This window comes from Zalophus californianus, chromosome 6, assembly GCF_009762305.2.
Source record: "Zalophus californianus isolate mZalCal1 chromosome 6, mZalCal1.pri.v2, whole genome shotgun sequence".
Taxonomy (NCBI): domain Eukaryota; kingdom Metazoa; phylum Chordata; class Mammalia; order Carnivora; family Otariidae; genus Zalophus; species Zalophus californianus.
The window spans coordinates 33,066,348-33,090,037 of record NC_045600.1 but is presented as its reverse complement, the minus strand read 5'-3'; the positions used below and the strand labels follow the sequence as shown (position 1 = coordinate 33,090,037).

The 23,690-nt window shown below is 41.0% G+C and overlaps 3 protein-coding genes across 5 annotated transcripts in view; all 3 read right to left on the bottom strand.

The window, feature by feature from the left end:
• Positions 1-391: 391 nt before the first annotated feature.
• On the bottom strand, positions 392-8,364 carry PIGH (phosphatidylinositol glycan anchor biosynthesis class H). Of its 3 annotated transcripts, none has more exons than XM_027569062.2 (4): positions 8,098-8,364; positions 4,049-4,258; positions 3,495-3,578; positions 392-1,948 (listed from the first exon to the last, which is right to left on the bottom strand). In XM_027569062.2, the coding sequence occupies exons 1-4, from the start codon at positions 8,275-8,277 to the stop codon at positions 1,856-1,858; spliced, it is 567 nt and encodes a 188-aa protein (XP_027424863.1). In that variant the 5' UTR covers positions 8,278-8,364; the 3' UTR covers positions 392-1,855. The 3 variants fall into 3 exon arrangements, with proteins under 3 accessions (XP_027424863.1, XP_027424864.1, XP_027424865.1); XM_027569063.1 differs by having other exon boundaries at positions 3,495-3,575; XM_027569064.1 differs by having other exon boundaries at positions 3,495-3,542.
• Positions 8,365-10,964: 2,600 nt separating this feature from the next.
• The window catches only part of VTI1B (vesicle transport through interaction with t-SNAREs 1B), a 76,166-nt gene continuing 63,440 nt past the window's right edge, over positions 10,965-23,690 (bottom strand). The window contains exon 5 of the mRNA XM_027569059.2: positions 10,965-11,138. Within this exon, the coding sequence (XP_027424860.1) occupies positions 10,980-11,138 (159 nt within the window). The 3' untranslated portion in view covers positions 10,965-10,979. The remainder of the gene's footprint in view (positions 11,139-23,690) is intronic.
• LOC113908716 (60S ribosomal protein L6-like) lies at positions 15,336-16,254 on the bottom strand. The gene has a single exon (XM_035727885.1). The coding sequence runs from the start codon at positions 16,238-16,240 to the stop codon at positions 15,374-15,376; it is 867 nt and encodes a 288-aa protein (XP_035583778.1). The 5' UTR covers positions 16,241-16,254; the 3' UTR covers positions 15,336-15,373.

Below are 23,690 nucleotides of genomic sequence, written 5' to 3'. Positions count from 1 at the left end.
GGGTACAAGCAAGGGCAGGGGGTAAGTCCAACATGACCTCATTTTAATGACTATAGACAGGGCTCAGTGAAGGCTGTGCTTCCTACTGTAGAATGGGTGGTCGTCACTTGTTTCCTTGTTCTTTGAAAGACCAAGCAAATGCACTCGTTTCTGCTGCTTTGTGAGGCCACGAAAGATGAGTCAGAAACAGAATCCAGTCTTGCTCCTCAAGACTTCTGGCGAACTTCCGCTGGGAATTAGTCCAAAGGCAAAAGGCACATAGGCTAAGAGCATCCTGGTGATACAAATATCCCCCCATCCCCAACTAAGACCTTATGTTGAGTGTGGAGATGATCTTTGTCTCCACCCTCCCCTAACAGAAAAACAGACGAAAGAGTTCATTATACTCTGATTTTCCAGCATTGGAGAAACTGAGTTTTATTTCATAACTCTAAGGCAGTCTGAGCATTTGTCAATAACATGCTGAAAACTGTATGGGTTTAGCAGTAGCATTTAAGAACCAAGCCTTTGACTTCAACAAAGTGTGTGTGTGTTGCACACCGCAAAAACTTCAAGGCTGGAACTAGTTTATCTGAACACCTCAGCTGCTGTAGGCTTCCCCTCTCTCACCCTTTAAACTGACAAGCATGATAAAAAAAAAGCAGCACATGAGAGTGTCTTTTTTAAATGAACTTGACTTTGCAAGGCTGGAAATTTTACAGCCATCTCCCATTTCTGCTGCTGCCTTTCCCCCAGAATTTGGGAACTAGCTGAGACATTTCTACCTCGAACAAGTCAAACATCACATGTACCACAGGCTCCGAATAACCCCTACTGGGCTGGTGTAAAAGGCAGGAATTACAGCTCTAGTTTGTAATACCCTTAGTGTCTCTGAAGCCCATGAGGATAATATTTTCTACCTGGGAGTTAAAAAAAAAAAAATTAGGATCCCAAGGAAAAAGCAAGCAAGGATGGAGCTGTGTTCACACTGAATTTATGGGTCAAGCTATTTGCCCCACCCTATCTCCTTCCCAGCCCTTCAGGAATCCTCCCATAGTTTATTAATTTTACACAGAAGAAACTGCCTTATAATCAAAGGCTTCTACAGTTTGTGTGTTTATCCTTCTTTAACATGTCTGGAAACCAAAGTTGAATTTCTGTCCAGCCTTTCGTGTCGCCCCTCTTGGCAAAAGATGTTTTTGAAACCATAGACAATGCTGAGTTAACAGTAGAGTATTAATGTGCTTGACATCCATGGCTGAAATGCCATGTTCGTGCTGTCAATAAAAAGCAGCTGTCTGTGAACCAGGAAATTACTGTGTATGTTTTGGAAGGAGATCGGTTTATTAAGACAGTCATCATAAATTAACCCTGTACAGAACACAGGAGCTAGGTGGACAGAGACTAGTCTTTTGTAGGACACTTCTTCCTACTCACCAGAACCTGAAGGGCTTGACTTTTATACAGGGGTACTGCATAGTTGGAAATTATGTTTCTTAAGAGATCTGATGTCAGTTTCCCATTGCCTTGCACCACAAATCTCTACAAAGTGTAAACCTGAATGTGCTTAGGAATTTCACAAAGTGCTCTTTGTCAACGTTACTTTTGACATATCGCTTAAGGTCTCCCCTCAATTGATAAAGTAGGCAAAACCTTACAAGGGGATCACTAAAATAGACATAAATACTTTGCTCAACATCACACAATGAGTTAGGTTCCCAGTCACCTGCTCTATGGCTCTGAGATCCACTGCATCCATACTGGTTCCTAGGACTGTGTCCACCTGATGGTTTAGAATACAGAAAATAAACCAGCCACTATGGCTTAGGAGTCATCTCCCATGGAAGACAATACTGGCCTTCTGAAATGCTGGGACTCATGGACTTGCTGATGTGGCTTTCTGGTGTGCCAGGATCTCCTGGCAGCTCCTGTACACTTCAATCAAGCAGTCCAGGCGGGGCTTGGCACTCTGAATTCCAAAGGGAAGAAATGCAGAGTCAAGATGAACATAAGAGAGAGCTCAGCAGTGCTGCATCCATGTGCAACCTCAATCTCTCCCCGCAGCAGGGGGTCTAAATGGCTCAGGTGTGAGCTCAGAGAGGCAGAAGTTCAGGCCACACAGCACCTTACTGGCTAAGAAAGCAAGAGGAATAACACAAGACAGACCCTCTTGGAAATGTCACAAGCTGTGAAATAGTCTGCAAGGACAAGAAGGGCAATTTAATATGTAAATATCGAAAAGTATTTTGTACAATGAAATGTGATACAACCAAAATTAAAAGAAAAGTCACAGAATGGGAAAAATATATGTGGGAAGCATATTTAATAAAAGTTCATTATCCAAAATATGTAAGTTGTTACAAATGCATAAGCAATATCTAGATTCTACTTGACTAACAGAGGAGATGGACAGTTTAAAACAAAGGAAACACAGATAGGTAATTCAAGGAAACATGGAAAATCTCTTTGTTATTTAAGGAGCAATTTAGTAACTTTAAATTCCTTTACCTAGGGGCGCCTGGGTGGCTCAGTTGGTTAAGCAACTGCCTTCGGCTCGGGTCATGATCCTGGAGTCCCGGGATCGAGTCCCGCATCAGGCTCCCTGCTCGGCGGGGAGTCTGCTTCTCCCTCTGACCCCCTTCCCTCTCGTGCTTTCTATCTCTCATTCTCTCTCTCTCTCAAATAAATAAATAAAATCTTTAAAAAAAAAAAAATTCCTTTACCTACATACTAAAGGAAACAACTAAACCTGCTGTTTTAGCCAAGACTGTAGAAAAACAAGTACAAATTCCAAAAAGTATGGTAAAGTTGTCCAATCTCTGGAGCCAAATCTCAAACTGTAAAAATCTATGAAATTGTTCATCAACATTAATAAAATAATTTTGAACGGTAATGCAAAAGAGTTTTAGCTTAGCAGCCTTATTGTGAGAAAAGGAAGGGCAGTAAGGCACAGTTAACTATATAAACACTTTATATACTTATAATCCTGTTTGTGTAAGTATCTTTTGTAAGAGCAAGACAAAAAAGTAACCTGGAGATGATTTCAAAAGCTAGCAGTAGAGTGGCTAAATAAACGATACTCAACACGATAATACAACTATTTAAAAGGATAAGTATAATGGACTCTGTAGATGCATGAAAATATGTATATTAGATTTAAAAAGCAAGGCATAAATTGGGTATAACAGTATGTGTAGATCAATGACATCAATGTAAAATCTTATACTGGCAGACTAACAAAGTAGATGAATGGTGATTTATAAGCAGAAATTGCTATTTTTTTCTCTAAAGTTTGGATAAATTTGTAGTATTTCTGAAAGCCTGTATTTGCTTCAGAAAGAAACTTCTGAAATCACTAATTCTCACTAAAAATAGCTGTCAGGTGTCCTCAAATAATCTTGACAAGAAGAGTTTACATTCCTACTGAACATTAGTAGCAGGAGAAATGCAGAGAACGGGGAAAGGTAACAGATTTTTTTTGGAGAAAAAACTTTAGACAACTGTTCTGTGCTCACCTGGAAGACAGGTACTACTTGGGATATCCCATGTGGTTCCATTGGATCCTTCAATAAAATGCAAAGGTAGTAAATCACCTTCTGCTGTAAGAAAATAAACCAAATAGAGCCCTAAGTGAAACTTTTGTTTTCTTTTTCTTCAAGGGAAGGCTAAAAACTTTTTTATAAATGGTTATCTCTTAGTAGAACACTTGATTGCTTTTGAAGTGAGGGAAAAGTATATTCTCATTCTTTAAATGAAAAACAATGAAACGTCAGCAGCAACAAGAAGATGATTTTGAAGCTGGGCTAAAAAATAAAGTCAAAATGCTAACTTACGATCTATGAAAGCCTGCTAAATCTCTATAAAAATAAAGGAATGTATCTTTCCAATATAAGTTTCACTTTAATGGTTTATGGACATGCCATCCAAAAAGGAAACACTACAATACTGGAACAGAATCTTCAAGTTTAATTCTGTAACATCAAGGTATTAAGACTCAGTTTAGATCCAGGGAAAGGCATGGGCTATCTCCTCCAGAGAAACCTGTAATACTTACTACTTAACTACTTACCATGTAAATAGCCTCATTGATGACCACATCCTTCACCTTGCCCATCTCGATGAAGGTAGTGCTTTCTTTGCCTGAGGCATAGGATGAAGTCATCTGGATGCCAAGGGAGTCAATGATTAACAGAGTCTCCTGATCAATCTTGACAAAATGGAGGTAACCAAGCAGGCCTAAGAGGGTGATGAAGATGGCAGCAGAGAGTATCATGCTGTTCTGAAGAGAGAGCCAGACACAGGCGGTAAGGTCACCAAATGGTCCTCCGCACAGATCTCTGCTATTTAACTGGTCCACTCTAGGCAGCGTGGAAAAAAGCCTGTGTTCTACTGTGAGTTGAAAAGATGGAAGGAACATGCATGGAGGAAGGGGAAATCACTTTTATTTCAACTCTGTAATGCTATGAAAGCATATGATGAAATACAACCAGACAACAAACGGGTAGGTGTGGGAGGAGAACCTCCATCACCAAAATAGTATCTACCATCACACCACTCTCAGAGGTTTTTCTTCCAAAACTGAAACTTAAGGACTCAGATCTTTTCCTCTCATGCTCCATCAGCAGAATATACACTGCAAAATCAGACAGCAAAATAATAAAATGCTTAGCACAGTGTAGCAGATAGTACTCAACAGCTACTCCTCCTTCCTAATAGAACTTGGAATCATGATTGGTTTAGAAATGAACACATAACTCTGGCCAATGGGATGTGAGGGGAAGTCTGCTGAAGGGGCCTCTGAAAAATGGAAGTCATCTTAAAAAGAGATCTAAGGAAGAAAAGGTCCCTTCCTCTTGGGGTTTGATGCCTGGAACTACTATGGAACTACGCTACTCTGCCAGACCATGCAGAATGCCAGGCCGAGGACGAGTACACGAGGTGGAGGTGCAGTAACATGAAAAGAATCAAAAGGCCCTGAAGAGCCTCTTATGCCCTCAAGACCTACCTCCTGACTCCTTTTGTTAAATAATAAAGATCATATCATTTGGAGCTCTTTTAGTTCTTTTGGGTTGTGACTAACTGATGTGTTAAGGCTGAGTAGCTGAAATGACTAACTTACATGTTAAGGGCTCAAAAGGTATTTATTCCTTTGATTCTAAGACACATTTACAATCTTTTAACATTTCTGAAGTTGGATGTGTTTTTCTATGGATGTATTTTCTTTTTATGTGCCATTATTATTTTTTTTTTGCCCCAAAAAGCTATTATTTAGAAGGATAGAAAAAAAATCACTGATGACCTAGAAACAAAACAGATTCAGTAATTTATGAATGTCATTCCTTGATGGCAGGAAGTATCTATTCTTTATTACTGACAAGATGCCCTCTTTGACCTAACTCTAATCACACTCTTCTAAACCATCATCCGTGGTGTCCATCCTTGTTGGGCCTGCATTGCCCAGCAAGCTGTACCAAGAATCTTGCTAAGTCAGTTTAGAGAGAACCCTTGGCATCTGATCACCTTGGCCTGCCTTTATCAAGAATTATGTCAAGTTAGCCAGAATCCCCCTTTACCCCTGATGTTTCCTTTTAGTCATTTTTCATCCACTGACCGCCCCCCCGCACCCCCCCCCCCCGTGCTCTTTGGCTATAAATTCCCACTTGTCCTTGCTGTATTCAGAATTGGGCCCAATTCTGCACTGAGATCACTCTTTTCTCCTACTGCAATAGTTTCTGAATAAAATCTGTTTTTACTGCTTTAACTACTGACCGCCCCTGGTGTTCTTTGAAAATACTTTTCTACTTCGTTCTACCTAACACAACAGTAAGTGTTGGATCAAGAGTCTGTATGGGCCTGTGATCTATTTTTATCTGGTCCACCCTGAGCTAACAATGGTTTTTACACTTAAAAGAGTTGTTTAAAAAAGAAAGAAAAAGGAACAGGACTATGAGACAGAGACCTGTAAAGCCTAAAATATGTACTATTTGGACTTTTAAAGATAAAGTTTGCTGACCTCTGTGCTAGGTAATTACTTGTTGATTAATGAATGGAGAATGGAAAAATCTATGTGCTCAGTCTCTGATGATCCAGAAATATCTACTTTGAGTTAATTAAATGCCTAGTATCTAGTACAGTGTCTGGTTCATAGTCTGAACTGAATAAGCATTATGGAAGAATAAAGAGAAATAAAATTCAGTCCTGGCCCTTACAGATGTGTAAGAGGCAAAATTAATACATACAAAGTATTTTTGGAGAATACTATGAAACTGACTGTAAGTGCCTAAGAAAGGATTAAAAGAGAAAGAGCAAGAAAGAGACATCAAAGCACACAGGATATCCCATGAAGACTTCCAAGGAAGAAGGATTTCACTGGTACAGAAGAGGTGGTGGTTACTGACGGATATACTTAGTTGAGAAAAGGAAGGGGGAAAAGCATTCCAGATTGGAATAAATATGGCAATAACCTGCAATTTTAATAGAACTGTGAATTCAAAAACCAGAAGGAAAGAAGGGATAAAGAACAGTAAAAGTGAGGGGATTTCATTCATATCAGCTTTTTAATAAGGTAATCCCTGCCCAAAACTTCATTACCACCTGCATTCCTCATACTTCATTTTTCTGTCTGAAATTCTAACAATTCAATATTCATTGGGGCTGAAATTAAGCCACATGTTTTTATGAATTCCTTCATTTCTTCTCACTCCTGAGAGTCATTACTCTAACAAAATAGTTTTGAACACAAAGACATGAAACTTTGGTACACAGAGCCCTCACACACGTTGCAGTGGAGTTTAAGGAAGATAAGGTTACTGAGTCGTGGACGCTTGATGGAGGTAAGTGGGACATGCCAGGACGAGACAGTACAAAAAGGAGCTGGCATAAAAACAAACTTCTATTTAAAAATTTTGCCTAAGCAAACCCTCCCCTAAGAGGAGAGAGTATAGTGGAAAAGAAAGGGTTTCAGAGTCAGACAGCCCTGGGTTGGAAGCCCAAGTATGCCGTTTACTAGCTTTGTGACTTTGGGTAAGTTATTACTCTTTCTAAGCCTTAGTTTTCTTCTAAGGTTAAAGTAAGGCACTTGGGGCATTTAATTAGGATCTGTTCCCTCCCCCTCACAGGGCCACATGGCCAGAACGCAGGCTAGTATTAAACTCAACTACATTATAAATTAAATGTTTTTAGGGGGAAGGAGGAGGACTGTCCTGGCAACTTAACCATTTCAACTGACTTTTGAACAAACTTTTAGACAGTTTGGTACAAATTATGGCAGTCTTAATTCTGCATGTATCTACACCAAATTTCCATGCTTTGATGGTAAAAACGCCAATGAATGCATTAAATGAAAAGATCCAAATTATAGAAATAAATAGCCCTAGCTCTGGTCGGATCACTCCTGGAATAATAATATTCAATTTAGAGCACTACATATGAAACTAAACTCATCCTGAAAAGGACAATTAGGATGACTCCTTTTATTTGAGGGCTGTCACAAAGCTACTGCACGTGACCCTCACAATACTGTGACGCTGGCATGGCAGAGAGCACTTCCATCTTAGACGTGTGAAAACCGAGGCTCAGAAAATAGGAATGAGCCTGGAAAGTGAGCACAGAAACAACTTATCTCCAAAACTTCCCAATTCTTTAGAAAGTACTTGAGGTTGGGGAAAGGGGGGGGGGCGATTGCCTTGAAAAACATTAGGAAGAACTATCAAGCTCTTGCTGTGGAGGCAAAGGCCGTTTCTGTAAGACTACAGAAGGTACTGTCAGCAGTGATTCCTCTGAGGAGTGGAAGTGGTGGATGAGGACGATCCACTTACTAGTTCTCTGAACTCTTGGGGCTGAATTACTGTGAGCGTGTACTACGTGGAGCACAGGCAAGTTAAAGCCTTAGGCTGTTGTTACAGGGCTAAATGTACGCTGGGTGGAACCGCAGAGCACCACCCACGAGAGGGATAAAGTACAGGTGTAAAAACTTCACAGCTGTCCAGCGGCGGAACCAGCTAGTTCCCGCCCTCCGACTCAACAACAGGAGGTCCGGGCTCGACCCTCTGACTCCAAAGACCCTTCCAAACCCCAGCCCCCGACTCGGATCGCGGGAAGGGGCCGACTGGCCATTACCTCGCAGAGGGTGAAGAGTCCGTAGGCCGCTAGCCACACGGTGCAGGTGACAGCGGTGAGCGAGCGCAACGAAAGCCGAGGGCAGCTGAGGCAGAACTCCCGGCAGGACGGGGAGTAGTAGCGGCGCTGCAGGGCCAGGCGGCCACCGCAAATATCCGAGAAGCTCCGCTCGTCCTCCATGGCCGGGTCGCCTTCTCCCCGCCGGGCCGCGCCGCTCTAGTCCGCCCGCCAGCGTCCTCTCGCCGGCTCTGGACCCACTTCCGGGGAGCGGCGTCGGCCTCACCTCACCTCGCCCCGCCCCGCCCCACGCTCCGCGCAGCCGCAGTTCCGCGTCGAGAGTTGTGGCTCGGGTCGCCGGGCTTGTTTTCCGCTCCCTGGCTCGTCCGGGTTTCTGCCATCGTCCGACTACTCCAGAGCCTCGCAGGGGGCTAACTCAGCCGGCCGATTAAAACCGCTGTTAACGCGCTTTCGCTCGGCAAACCGGTTTCTATTTCTAAGCCAGAGTACGCCCCGAGGAGACAGTCCACAGGTATACGCTCATTCCATTCATTCATTCATTCATTCATTCATTCATTCCTGGGCCAGGTAGTTCTAGGTGCTGAGGATACAGCGCTGACCAATATTGAAGGTCTCTGCCTTCAAGTAGCGTAGTTCCTAGTAAGAGAACAAATGGAAATAACTTCAGAGAGTGCTGCTGGCAATAATATGACGGGCAGGGATGGCTTGGGGACTTGCAATAGGGCCGTCAGGAAAGTCTCTCAGGACACTGGAGCTGCACGGATGAGGAGCCAGACTGGTCTGGGAGAGCTCTGGAGGAGGAATTTGCCAGGCTGGAGGACCAGGAAAGGCAAAGTCCCTGAGGCTGGAACAAGGTTGACTTACTGGAGGAGTCAAGAGGCTGACACTGCATTTGGAAGTTGGGGAGGTAGGTGCGGGGCTCAGATCCTAGAGGGTCTTGTAGGGCCTGCTAAGAAGTTTGGATCTCATTGGCTGGGAGTTCTCTCTTCCCAACCGCTGCGTGGAGCACTGAGTAGACAGATGAGTCCTGGCTAGGAGGTTAGTAAGAGAGGAAGATGCATAGGGTGTGGATAATAAAATTACTAAACTCATGAGTAATAGCCTGCGGGTTCTGCTTCTTTTTTTTTTTTCCTTTGGATGTGGCTCAAGAGTGGATTGTGGCCTGTTAGAGTTATGGTGCTTCAGCCCTGAGGCAGCATCATGTATTAAAGAATTGATCCCTCTGTCTATAAAGATAAATGGCATAACAGTCTCAGCAGCTTTAAGTCTTTCTGATGAAAGTCAGGTTCCATTTTTCCATCTTCATCCAGGATTTTGTTTCCTTTTTTTCCCCTACAGGATAGTCTTCAAGTATTGCTGTTTTTCCAATTTTATTTCTATACCCTGAATTTTACCAAGCAATACTGTAAATAACACGTGATGTCTTTTAAAATTACAAAAGTGATGTTTGCTTACTGTGGAAAATTTGAAAAATACAGAAAAGAAGAAAAATTTAAGCCACCCATATTTCCACCACTCAGAGAAACACTGTCTATGTTTTGGGGGAACCTCCAGTCCTAGAGTTCTTAACCTGAACTCCATGGATAAAATCAGAAGTTTATCTTTAGTTTCATTAACTTCTAACTGAAATTTAACCTTTTTTTTTTTTTTTTGGTTATGAATGCAGGCAGCAAACCAATTACTTTAGCAATACTTGTCACTCTGATAGAAACCACAAATATTTTCATTTCACAATAACTGTTATGTCAAAATGTCATTTCCATTCATCACTACTTCAAAATTGCAGTAATTATTAGACCTCCCCTTCTATATCTTATTAATCTGTCAATAGAGACACATACAATACATATTAAAAATATTTTGATAACTATTTTAATTCATTTGTTTTTTAAATCCTATGTATTGTATTCATTTTAAAAAACATTATAGTGATAAAGTTTGCCAGACTTACAGAGGGTCTGTGGCACAAAAAAGATTAAGAATCTGTGTGGGTTCAGAAGGTTCACAACTGTAGATCACTGAAAGAAAAAAAGGTACCTAATGTACTTAATTTGAATGATTAGGGATAAATAGTGTGGTAATGTAATTCCAAAATCCTTATAACTTCTTTGCTCTGTCAGATCACAATGTCATCTTAACTCTGTTCTGCATTTGAGACCTCAGGAGAAATTGAAACCTGTGTATTTGCCATTTAGCTAGATGCCATCTGGGACATAAAGTGATAAATTCTCATGACCATGACCGAATAAAAAGAGCAACGAGGGAGGGGCATCTGGCTGGCTCAGTTGGAAGAGTATGTGACTCTTGGGTGCAGAGATTACTAAAAGAAAATAAATAAGCTTTAAAATAAGAGCAAGTAGTGTTGATTTAGCTCTAAATGTTGGATTTCAGGGGCCCCTGGGTGGCTCAGTTGGTTAAGCGACTGGCTTCAGCTCAGGTCATGATCCCAGGGTCCTGGGATCGAGCCCCGCATCAGGCTCCCTGCCTGGCGGGAAGCCTGCTTCTCCCTCTCCCACTCCCCCTGCTTGTGTTCCCTCTCTCGCTGTCTCTCTCTGTCCATTAAATAAATTAAATAAATAAATAAATAAATAAATAAATAAATAAATAAATAAAGTTGGATTTCAAAGTATTAATAAGCCTCAGCAAAGAAGGGCAGCTGATAAAAAGAACTTAGACTTACCAATTAACAAGTTTCTCTAAGAAAGTTTACTATCTTTTTGCAGGGTCACAATACCCTAATGAATTCCATTGTAGAGAAGCAAAGAAAGGAAGCTTGAGAAACATGTGTACTCTGTATTTGTCAAGATACCCTGTTATCTTAAAAACAAAACAAAAACGCAATTTCAGAGGCTGAACACAAGTGTTTATTTATTACCTCTCTGTTCCATGTGGATGCTCGTGGTCAGATAACTTAGAATTTCTGCCAAGAGGTAATTTGGAGACCCAGACTTCTTCCAGATAGTGGCTGCATGATCCCTTGGGACCTCGTCATGCTTCTCTCCATTGGATCCTCTGTATGTGGCCTACAGGTGAAGGGCAAGAATGGAGGATCATGCATGGGAGGATTTTATGGCCAAGCCTTTCACCCTCAACCCACTGGTCAGAATTTATTGACTTGTCTATACCAAACTTCAAAGGAAGCTGGGAAACATGGTTTATCAGTATGCCCAGAGGGGAGAGAGAAATGATTTGGTAAGAACAACTACTAGCCAGTCTTGGCTACACTTTCCAAAGAGTACTGGCTACAAGAAACAGAAAATAGATTTGAGTGAATTGAGCATTATGGTCACAGTACACAGAACTAATCTGACTAACTTTTAGTAAGATGGGTACTTATTTCTACTAGTGAAGTTATTCTTGGAATCTGAGTATCTATGAACCTGAATAGTAAGTAAAAAAAAATCTGATCGAGGTGCCTGGGTGGCTCAGTCGGTTAAGCAGCCGACTCTTGATTTTGACTCCGGTCATGAACTTGGGGTCCTGGGATTGAGCCCTGCATTGGGCTCCACGCTAAGTGGGGAGTCTGCTTGAGATTCTCTCTCCCTCTCCCTCTGCCCTTCCCACTTGTGCTCTCTCTAAAATAAATAAATCTTTTTAAAAAATAAAATAAAATAAAGAAATCTTTAAAAAAAATCTGATCAAACAATTCAGTTAACTTTTTATTTTTATGGCCCATGCTGGGTTCTTAAAACCCTTCTATAGAACCTTCTTTTTTAGTATTTGCTTGCACTTAAGGATTGAGTAGTTGTTCTAAGAATACTGTCTCATACTGTAGTTTTTATTGATTATTTTATGATAAAGCATTAATGATTGCTGCTATTATGTCAACTGAGAGTAGGTCTCCTTCTCCTTAGGACCACTTACCAATTGGGGAGAAAAAGCAAAGGCCCATATAAGTAAAAAATTCCAAATAAATAGGGTTAATAAAAGGATAAGTATTGTCCATTATATCTCAATTTTATAAAAAGCCAATGAAAAGAACTTATAAAACTTGTTGCAGTTTAATAAAGTTGATTGAGAAAATAATTTCCTTTGCATTAAAAAAAAAGATAAGTGTAACACATTTCATCTTTCTAGTTGGGGTATATCACCTTCCTGGTGTGTGGATGTGTTCACCAACCTGGAAGCTCTCCAGACCTCATGCTTTGGGGATTTTCATGGAGGTTTCATCATGTAGGCACAATGGATCATTAACCCCCTTTCCAGCACCTCTCCCCTCTCTGGAAAGTGGGGGATGCGTTTGAAAATCCCAAGCTTCTAATCATGTCTTGGTCTTTCTGGTGAGCAGCCCCCACCCAGGAACCCACCAAGAATCACCTCATTAGAACAAAAGACCCTGCTGTCATCCAGGAAATTCCAAGGGATTTAGGAACTCTGTGTCAAGAACCAGGGTCAAAGACCAAACACTAGAACAAAAGATGCTCCAGTGTTCTTAGGAAATTACAAGGGTTTGAGAAGCCCTGTGCCAGGAACTGGGGGCAGAGACAAATGTACCTATTTTCTATGATCTCACAACAACTTATCACAGTCTACTGATTTCAGTGATTTACTGGTTCAAGTGAAGTGTAGAAACCTTAACCTCTGTTTACCCTCCCCCATTTATAATTGCCTAATATTTCCTCAGATTCATTGAGAACCCCATCAGACAGTGACCTAATTTTCATTTCAACCATGAAACATAATTTAGGAAACTCAAGAGGAGAAAGAAAGTCTATTAGTTTACTCATATTTTCGCTCTTTTCATTGTTTTTTCTTCCTTCTTAATGTTCCAAGATTCCTTCTTTTGTCATTTGTTTTCTGCTCAGAGAACTTCCTTTATCCATTCTTTCAAGATAGGTCTGCTGGTGATTTATTTAGTTTTCTCTTAGTTTTCTCTCATCTGAGATTGTCTTGAGTTCCCCTTCATTTGTGGAGGATATTTTCCCTGGATATAGAATTCTTGGTTGACAGTTTTCTTTCTTTCTTTTTTTTTTTTTTAAGATTTTATTTCTTTGAGAGAGAGAGAGAGAGAAACAGCATGAGAGGGGAGAGGGTCAGAGGGAGAAGCAGGCTCCCCGCTAAGCCGGAAGCCCGATGTGGGACTCGATCCCAGGATTCTGGGATCATGACCTGAGCTGAAGGCAGTTGCTTAACCAACTGAGCCACCCAGGCACCCAGTTGACAGTTTTCTTTCAGCACTTGGAAAATATTGTGCCACTTTCTTCTGGTCTCCATGGTTTCTGATGGTAAATCTCTGTCATTTGAATTATTCTTCTCCTATAAGTAAGGTGTTGTTTCTCCATAAATGCTTTCCAGATTTTTTCTTTGTTTTTATCTTTCAGAAGTTTGACTATGATATATCTTGGCATGAGTTTCTTTGGGTTTATCCTATTTGCATTTGCTCAGCTTCTTGAATCTGTAAGTTTTATGTCTTGCCAAATTTGGGAAATTTTCAGCCATTATTTCTTCAGGTGTTTTATTCAGCTTCACCCTCTCCTTGTGAGACTTAGATGATATGATTGTTAGATTTTTGTTGTTGTTGTTGTTATAGTCTCAGAGTCCCTAAAGTTCAGTTCTTTTTTTTCCTTTCAGTCTGTTTTCTCTCTGTTAGTCAGACTGGGTAATTTCTGTTGTTCTGTCTTCTAGTTCACTGATTATTTCCTGTGTCTTCACCATTCTGTTGTTAGCCCATACCTTGAGTTTTTTATTTTAGTTATATTTCTCAGGTCTAGAATTTCCATTTGGTTCTTCTTGTATTTTATTCCTTACTGAGACTTTCAACTTCATCATTTGTTTGAAGTGTGTTTGTATTTACTTGTTGCTTTAAAATCCTTATTAGAAAATTCTAACATCTATGTCATCTCAGTATTGGCATCTGTTGATTGTCTCTTGTCATTCAAGTTGAGATTTTTCTAGTTTGTGGTATGATGAGTGATTTTCAGTTGAAACCTGGGCATTTTAAATATTATGAGATTTGGGATCTTATTTAATCTTCTAACAGGCTTCCACTGACACTGCTCCAGTGGAGGAAAAGGGACACTAACACATTATTGCTAGGTAGAGGTGGAAGTCCCAAGTTCTCCACTTGGCCTCCAATGACACCTGGTGGGGAGGTGTTCCTTGTAATTTCTGGATGGGTGTGGAAGTCCAAGTTGCCCTTCGTGTACTCCACTGACACCATGGGGTGGCACTGGGGGAAGCTGTTACTACTCAGCCCAGTGGCAGGGGTGGAGCTCCTCTTTACAACCTGGTGAGGTATAAGTCTAGGTTCCCCAGCTGGCAGGAGTAGGGAGGGGGTACTTTTTTTTTTTTTTTTCTGGTAATGCTTGGCTGCAGTAGACTAGATAATGTCTAAAAGTTTTCTGTTTTGCTAGTTTGTGCCTTACTTTGTTCTTTGGCTAGAGAAGGCAGGTTTCTATAGAGCATTTCCTGGTTGCCATTTACTCCAGCACCCAGTCTGGAATATATGAGGCAAAAGAAAACCTGGGGAACACACTTCTGTGTCATAGTGAGACTCTCTAGTCAGTCTGCCTCCTCTCCACCTTTCAGAGTCTTTGTTTCATATAAAATGTCCAAGGATATTATTAATTAATTTATTTATTTAAATATTTTTATTTATTTGATAGAGCACAAGCAGGGCAAACAGGGGAAGGAGAAGCAGGTGCCCTGCTGAGCAGGGAGCCTGATGTGGGGCTCAATCTCAGGACCCTGGGATCATGATCCGAGCTGAAGGCAGCTGCTTAACCAACTGAGCCATCCAGGCACTGTGGATTTTTTTTTTTTTAAGATTTTATTCATTTATTTGAGAGAGAGAGGGAATTGAGAAAGAGAGCATGAAAAGGGGGAGGGGCAGAGGAGAGGCCAACTCCCCGTCAAGCAGGGAGCCCAATGCAGGGCTCAATCCCAGGACCCTGAGATCATGACCTGAACTGAAGGCAGATGCTTAACGGACTGAGCCACTCAAGCACCCCAAAAATGTCCAAGGATTTTAGCTGTTCTCAGTGGGAAAGATAGGGAAGGGTATGCCTACCCCATCTTTTAGAAGTGGAATTTTCCTTATCAGTCCATTTAAAACAATTTTTTATTTAGGTGTTATCATCCGTGCAGTAAAATGCACTCTATGCCTTATGTTTTCATACTCTTAATGGTGTCTTGGTGAAGAGAGGTTTTAATTTTAATGTAGTCTAATTTATCAATCTTTTCTTTTATGGTTAATGTTGTTTTATTTTTATTATTTTTTTAATGGATCAGTTATTTAATTACGTTCTTTGTAAGAAATTTAGAACACCAATCTGTGAGGGTAAACTCCATTTGTGAGAGAAAACACAGAGCGGAGGTAGCCCTGAAGCTGAGGAACGGCTTTGATTTTTGGCAGAATTTGCGAGTCCACAGCTTTCTGATCAACCTTGCGCTGCTCTGTAATCTCGTATTTCTCTTTCTCGGTGTCGAAGATCTCACCCTCCTGGTGTCTGGGCTTACGCAGCTTCTTCTTCTTGAAGTAAGCATCAGTGAGATGTTTGGGGATTTTCACACTGCTGATATCAATTTTGGTAGAAGTAGCAATGACGAATTTCTGGTGTGTTCTACGCAGAGGAACTCGATTGAGGGACAGAGGTCCAGTCACAAGTAGCAAGCCACTGCTCAGTTGCTTCAGGAAAACTACCCTCTTGCCTCTGTGGCGCCCAGTGAGGATGATCAAAATGGTCCCGGGGGTGATACTAGCTCGCAGCTTTCTCATGTGCTGACTGAAAGGTTTTTCGCCATGGCTCAACAGCTTTCGAGGCACATCTTCAGTAGGGTAATACCTAGGCATTTTGCGAAGTTTAACCACTCGGGTACCACCGTTCTTGTCACCACCAACTGGTTTTGTGACAGTAGCAAGAACTTTCTCCTTCTTTTTCTTTTCAACCCTAGACTTAGCTGCCGAATACTTCCTCTTGTACATGGCCTTTCTGGAATACATAGCCGATCGGGAATATCTGCCAATTCCTCTGACAAGTACACGGTTTCGGCTGCAGTGGGGCTTCCCCTTCTTTGGCGTTTTAGCCTTGGGGTTACCCTTCTTAGCCTTGCCACCGGCATCAGCCTTCTTAGCTTCAGGTTTCTTCTCCTTAGTATCCGGCTTCTCAGCTTTTTCGCCCGCCATCTTGCAAGATGGGAAAGAGCTGGTTAATGTTGTTTTAGATCTTGTTCAAGACAGTTTGCCTGCCTCAAGTTATGAAAATATTCTATTCCTTTTTTTTCCTAAAAGCTTTATTGTTTTACCTTTCATATTTAGGCTTATGATCAATTTGGAATTAATTTTTGATAGGAGGTAAGGCTCAAAGTTCTTTTCTTCCCCCAATAGCTTTTTTTTTTAAAGATTTTTAAAAAATTTATTTATTTGAGAGAGAGAGAGCAGAGTGAGCAAGAGAAAACACGAGTTGAGGGGAGGGGCAGAGGGAGAGGGAGAAGCAGTCTCCCTGCTGAGCAGGGAGACCCATGCAGGACTTGATCCCAGGACCCCGGGATCATGACCCAAGCCGAAGGCAGGCACTTAACCGACTGAGCCACCCAAGTGCCCTTCCCCCAATAGCTTTGTTGAAAAGACCATCTTTCCCCACTGACTGCAATGGTGGCTTTGTTGTAAATCAAGTGACTATTTTTGTGTCAGTCAGTCTGTTTGCAGACTCTATTATGGTCTGTTTTTTTGTTTTCCCTGTGTCAACATCAATCTGTCTCAATTACTATAGCTTTGTAGTAGGTTTTGATTTCTCATGATGTTGTCTTTTAACTTCATTCTTTTTCTTCAAGATTGTGATGGCTGTTCTAGGTTCTTTGTATTTTCACCAAAAATTCTGCTTGGGTTGCATTGAATCTGTCAGTCGATTTAGGCAGAATTGATATCTTAACTGTGCTGAGTCTTCCAGCCCATTGACCTGGTATATTTCTCCACTTACTTAGTTCTTATCTAATTTCTCTCAGCAATATTTTGTAGTTGTCTTGCACATCTTCCATTAGATTTATTTCTAGGTGTTTAATGGTTTTTGATACTCTTATAAATAATATATATTTTTAAAATATTATTACTTGTCCATTTTTAATAAGATATGTTTATTATTTTCCCAACATCAAATTGAAATTATATAAAAGAAGATACATCCATAATCCTGCCACCTAAACCAATAAATCTTCATTTCCCAAGCATTTAAGTCCTCTTATTTTAATGTTTTTATTGTTGAAAAGATGACATAATACAGAAATTTTTTGAATGAGAGAAAAATATTACACAATCCTAAAATTTTACAATCCTAAAAACCTTTCAGTGTTACATGTTTCTCTCTCATTCCATCTCTTAGTTATTGTAGTCATAGTGTACACACCATTTTGCAATGTTAAAATATAAACTGAGGCATATTAAAAATCTTAAGTTTGGGGCACCTGGGTGGTTCAGTCAGTTAAGCATCTGACTCTTGATCTCGGCTCAGGCCTTGATCTCAGGGTTATGAGTTCAAGGCCGACACTGGGCATGGAGCCTCCTTTAAAAGAAAAATGTTTTTTTTAGGTTTGAGCAAAAATATGTTTGAATAGGGCAATGCCAAACCAGAAGTAGTTAGGAGCTCTCCGCTTGATGGGAGGGAGGGGAAAGACTTTTATAGAGAAGAGGTGAAAGCAAAGCAAGGAAATTATGTGATTGCCTATAGCTTAAGGTTGCCTTCTTTGGGGAGGCCTTGTTGACTGTTTGTGACTGGTTGTGCTTAGGTGTCAATTTCTTCATCTTGAGGCATTTACAGGCTTTGGTTTCCTTATGTAGGCAGCCAAACTTTTAGAAACACCCTAATGGCCTCTTTGTTTGATTAATTTAACAGTAATTAAAAATTAATGTTTGGCAAACATTTTCCATATTTCTTTTTTTAAAAAGATTTTATTATTTATTTATTTGAGAGAGAGCAAGTGGGAGGAGGAGCAGAGGGAGAGGGACAGGCAGACCCCGCACTGAGTGTGGAGCCCAACACGGGGCTTGATCCCATGACCCTGAGATCATGACCTGAGCTGAAACCAAGAGCTGAGTGCTTTACCTGACTGGGCCATCTCGGTGCCCCAAATGTTTTCCATGTTTCTACAGATTTTTTAAATAAATACCATTTAAAAGAGCTACATAGTATTCCATCTTGTTAATCTACTATTGCTTATTTCGTATCACCCTGTTGTTTTCCTATCTGGTGAAAATAGCTAGTAATTATTTCAAATAAGGAAGAATGACAGTGGAAAAAGACAACTAGGAAAGAAAGGGAAAAAAAATCACATAGAAATAGAAAGAAACCTATTAAAACAGTTATAGCAGAAAGTAGAATTTGTTTTGTTTTAATTTTTTTTCTAAGATTTTATTTATTTATTTGACAGAGAGCACAGATTGGTAGGCAGAGGGAGAAGGAGAAACAGGCTCCCTGCTGAGCAGGGACCCCCCCCCCCCCCGACTCAGAGCTAGATCCCAGGACCTTGGCAGACGCTTTACCAACTGAGCCACCCAGGCACCTCTGTTTTGTTTTGTTTTTCATAGAGTCACATCCCCATCTTGTGGCATTCTAGGATGGTAAAGCTTAATATTTTCAATTTAAGTTGAGGAACACACCTGGTTTTTATGTGGAAGATTTCTCTCCCCTTGTAATATCAAGATACCTTATGGCATTGTTAAAAAAAAAAAAAACACTAAAGGTTTTTTAAGTGGAATAAACCAAACTCATGGGAAAGTTTGGTTAAAACAGTGATCTATCTTGATGGACATAGGTTTGACAAACAGGTTCAATTAGACCATTACACTCTCAGCTCAATTTCATGTGGTCAATAGCAATGACTTCTTTAGGTAATTTTGACCAAGCCACAACTGTGTAGCCTAGGTAATAAGTTACCCTCAGGTGAAGATGTTTCTGAAATTTTAAAAGGAAAGGTGAACAGACCGTGGGTTGAAGAAAGTCTTTCTATTCAAAGTGTAGTAGGTAGACCAGCAGCATTGGCATCACCTAGGAGCTCATTTGAAATGCAGAATCTTGGGTCTCACCCCAGACCTGCAGAGTCAGAATCTGAGTTTTAACACGATCCTCAGGTGATTTGCTTGTACATTAAAACTTGAGAAGCACTGAAAAATATAATACTTAATACTGGATTCTCTACCCTGACTGTGTATTAGAAAAACACCTGAGGAGTTTTTCAAAACTCTGTTACTTGGTAATAATTGAATAAGAATGGGTGGGGGGCAGGAAGGGTATGGACATGAGTGTTTTTTTGGAAGCTGCCTAGGTTATTTTTAACAGCTGCCAGGGTTGAGAACTGTTGGGAGGAAATCTTTTCCTCTACCATCTCAGGTTCACAGGGTTGAATGTGAATTACCAGCAAATTTCCAGAGAATAGATGTATTAACAGGAAAAAAGGGAGCTGTTCAGTAATGAGTTACTAGATAGCCAGAGATAAAGCTATAACCAACACCTAAGAAAAGGGGGATTAGGACTTCATACTTAAAGTGTGAAAAGTTCTGTTGGACTTTTTGAAGCTGATGGGCAGCTGAATTCACACTTTTTATGAAGGTCAGTCTTTCCCAATCAGGAAGCTCCCTCAGTGGGGTGAGGCATGGAAAATCATGGCAGCTGTATTTTCAGAAGGCTCTGCTTAAGTTTCTTGCTTTATTATTTATTTCTTTGGCTGCTCAGATATTTTCTGTTTCAAGTAATTTTCATACTACTTTGGTGGGCTATTAATCCCTTCAGAACTATTACTCCCTTCAGAACTATTACTCCAGTACCATCATTTTCCTCCTGATCCAGGCTTAACATCTCTCCCTTTTCTGGTTCCCTCCCTAATCTATAGCTAAGTACTCTTTACTGCACCTGCACAGTACTCTTTTTTTTTTTTTAAGATTTTATTTATTTATTTATTTGTCAGAGAGAGAGAGCACAAGCAGAGGGAGTGGCAGGCAGAGGGAGAAGCAGGCTCCCCACTGAGCAGGGAGCCCGACGCGGAACTCGATCCCAGGATCCCGGGATCATGACCCGAGCCGAAGGCAGATGCTTAACCGACTGAGCCACCCAGGCGTCCCTACCTGCACAGTATTCTTAACATCTGTCCCTCATCTCCCTGACTGCACTAGTTAACCCAGTTCTCATACATACCCTTTACCACATTACCTTGTTTTATTTTTCGTACATATTAGTACCTATAACTCTCCAGGAGATGTTGGACTCTACTTATCTCTGTATCCCTAGCTCCCAGAACATTGCCTGACAAATGGGCTCTCAAGTATTTATTGATTCTCCCCCTCTACTTCCATCAATCAAATTCATGCCTGTTAGCTGACATCAATATTCTCACCATTCCTCAAACACCCTACAGATTCCTCCTGGAAAATGTTTAAGGCTCAGCTCAAATGCTAATTCCAAAAAATCTTCTGTGTCCCATATAAGAGTGGTAATTCCATCATCCAAACTTTCATAACATAAAGAGATATGAACTTATTTTGAAAGATACTTTCAGGGCACCTGGATGGCTCAGTCGGTTAAGAGTCAGACTTTTGGTTTTGGCTCAGGTCATGATCTCCTGGGTCAAGAGATAGAGCCCTTCATTGAGCCCTGCTCCGTGCTCAGCAGGGAGTCTGCTTGAAGATTCTCTCCCTCTGCCCTTACCCCCATTTGCAAGCACTCTCTCTCAAATAAAGAAACAAATCTTTTTTTTTAAAGAAAAGACACTTTCATATGCCATTTAATATATAATCATTCAATAAAAATTTATTGAACACCGAACCATGAAAGACGATGGACTCTGAAAAACAAACTGAGGGTTCTAGAGGGGAGGAGGGTGGGGGGATGGGTTAGCCTGGTGATGGGTATTAAAAAGGGCACATTCTGCGTGGAGCACTGGGTGTTATGCACAAACAATGAATCATGGAACACTACATCAAAAACAAATGATATGATGTATGGTGATTAACATAACAATAAAAAATTAAAAAAATTTATTGAACACCTCTCATATTAGGCACTGTATTAAATGACAGTAAGGGACCATTCCTGCTCTCAGAGAAGCTGCTCTCGAGGAGAAGGAGACAGTCCTTTAAATAGAAAATTATAATTCAGAGGATTAAGTGAACCATGTGAGGGGCATTTAAAACCCTTGCTCTGTCTCGGGTTTGGGATTCTGCTTTTGGCCACTTACTGTGTGAGCTATGGCAAGTTTGTTAGCCTTCGCAAGCATTGGTTACCATATCTGAAATGGAGATGATAATAGTGCCTATCTCATGTCTTGTGATGGGGATTAAATAACAACTGTGAAGTAGTGAGCACGTAGGTATCTAGCAAATAGTAATCATTCAGTAACCTTTGCAAATTTTATGATTATGTTTAATTCAACTTTGGAGGTCTGGAAAGGCTTCTTCAGAGAAGGGCCTTTGACACCAAAACCTGAAGGATGAGAAGAAATTAAGTGAAGGAAAGGAGGTAGGGAGTGGGGAGGAAGTGAAACTGTGCCCCATAGGGTTAATTAGGTTAAATCTGTCACCAGCAAGACCCCTAGGGGTTGACACCCTTCTTCCTCACGGGAATGCTAACCTTATCTTTTTGAAGCAAATAACAGGAAAAGCTCCACAGGCCTAGAGCAGTTTGAGATTGACCACTGACTCACACCAGAGCAGAGGGACCATGGAGTGTCTGACGGTTACTTCTACCTCATTATACCATTAAAATCTCGGCCCAAGGAGGAGCACAAGCTTCATTAACATAACACAGGATACCTGTGTAGGCATGTCTTCTGAATACGCCCGGCAACCTTATGCCCATCTTTACATGCAATGACAAAGCTCCCCTTTCCGAGTATTCATCCTAATATTCAAAGAAACCCACTCACCCCCAAAGGCTAACTTTGGAAGTTAATCTCCATGATTTCCGTATTTGCTGCAGATAAACTTTCCTTTGTGTGACAACTCCACCTGGTGTAGTCTCTATCTGTAACTCACCAAGGAGAGAACTCAACATTAGTTTGGTTACAAAACATCCCAAATAGAACATTCAGGTACAGAGGGCTCAAGACTTGTTTTCAGTTTGGAACCTGAACAAAGGAAAAAGCATTCAGGTGTCCTTTGCAACCTGGGCCTCCGTTGGTGCCAAAACAGATTTCACACCTAAGTTTCATTTATACGTTGCTGGCAGCCATATTTCTGCTTTCACATCCCTATCACTGATCAAGGCTTGTAATGAGAACCCCTCTCTTTGTGGTGGTGTTGGGGGCGGTGAGGCGTATGTAAGGGGCTCTGGCGGCTGCCTCCGGACCAGGCTGTGGGCTGGGCAGGCAATGAAAGCAGTCACTTATAGTTATACCCCCCTTTATTCCCCTCTATCCGGCCTTTCTCCTGAATCCAGGAGTCCCCACTGCATGGTAAACAGACTCTTTATTTTACCGTCTATAGAACTCATCCTCTGCTTCCTTACCTTAACTGTATCCTAGGGTTATTATGTTAATTATCCCAGACTTGGGATAGAAGAGCAAAGCAAAAAAGAAGGGACCAAATATTCCCAACAACATAATACAGGTTCAGAACAATTTAACCCTCTGCCCTTGTGTAAAAGAATTCTTCCCCTAAAGTTCATGCTCTTCAATGCTACCTCTGTTCCCTGCCTATCAATCTGATTCAATTGACTATACGCCCTTTGCTCTGCACATTGGGGCACGGCTGGGGCTACACAGGCATTCTTGTTCTTCTTCTGATCCACAAGCATGTTTTAACTTTATGGTTTTGGATCTTGCTGTTCCTGTAAACCTAGAAGGCTCTACTCTCAGAACTTGTTATGACAAGCTCCTTCTCATCATTCAGGTGTCTGGCTCAAAGGTTAGTTTGGAGAGGTCTTCCTTGATACCCTTATCAAAAACAGCACCTCGTGTCCCATTTCCCGCCTTTATTTTCTCCATAGTATTTACTACTATCTGAAATTATTTAACTACTTGACTCTTTTCCCCACTAGAATGTAAGCACTGAGAGTGATGAGCTATTATATCTTCATCTCTGTGAACAGCACATAGAACAATGCTTTGTACACACTGAGTGCTCAGTAAGTATTGGCAATAAATGAGTGAACAAATATATATTTTTTAAAGATTTATTTATTTATTTGAGAGAGCGAGAATGAGAGAGAGAGAGTGCATGAGAGGGGGGAGGGTCAGAGGGAGAAGCAGGCTCCTTGCTGAGCAGGGAGCCTGCTGTGGGACTCGATCCCGGGACTCCGGGATCATGACCTGAGCCAAAGGCAGTCGCTTAACCAACTGAGCCACCCAGGCACCCAACAAATAAATTTTTTTAAATGAAAGAGAGGCTCTAAATTTTAGAGTTTAAAGATGTGGTTGGTGAGTTCAGTTCTTTAGGATGTAAAAGTAGAAATTCAGAAAGAAATCTTTGGGGACTTCCATTCCATATCAGAGCCATAGACCAAGGCTTATGAGTAAGGATTTCAAAAAAATCTGGAAGGTCAATTATTTGCCAAGCTCCTGCTATGTACCAAGCACTGTATTCAGGAAGGGATAAAACGATGAGCAGAAAGATTTATGGTCCCAGCCCTTGAGAACTTCCAGTTTAGTCTTTT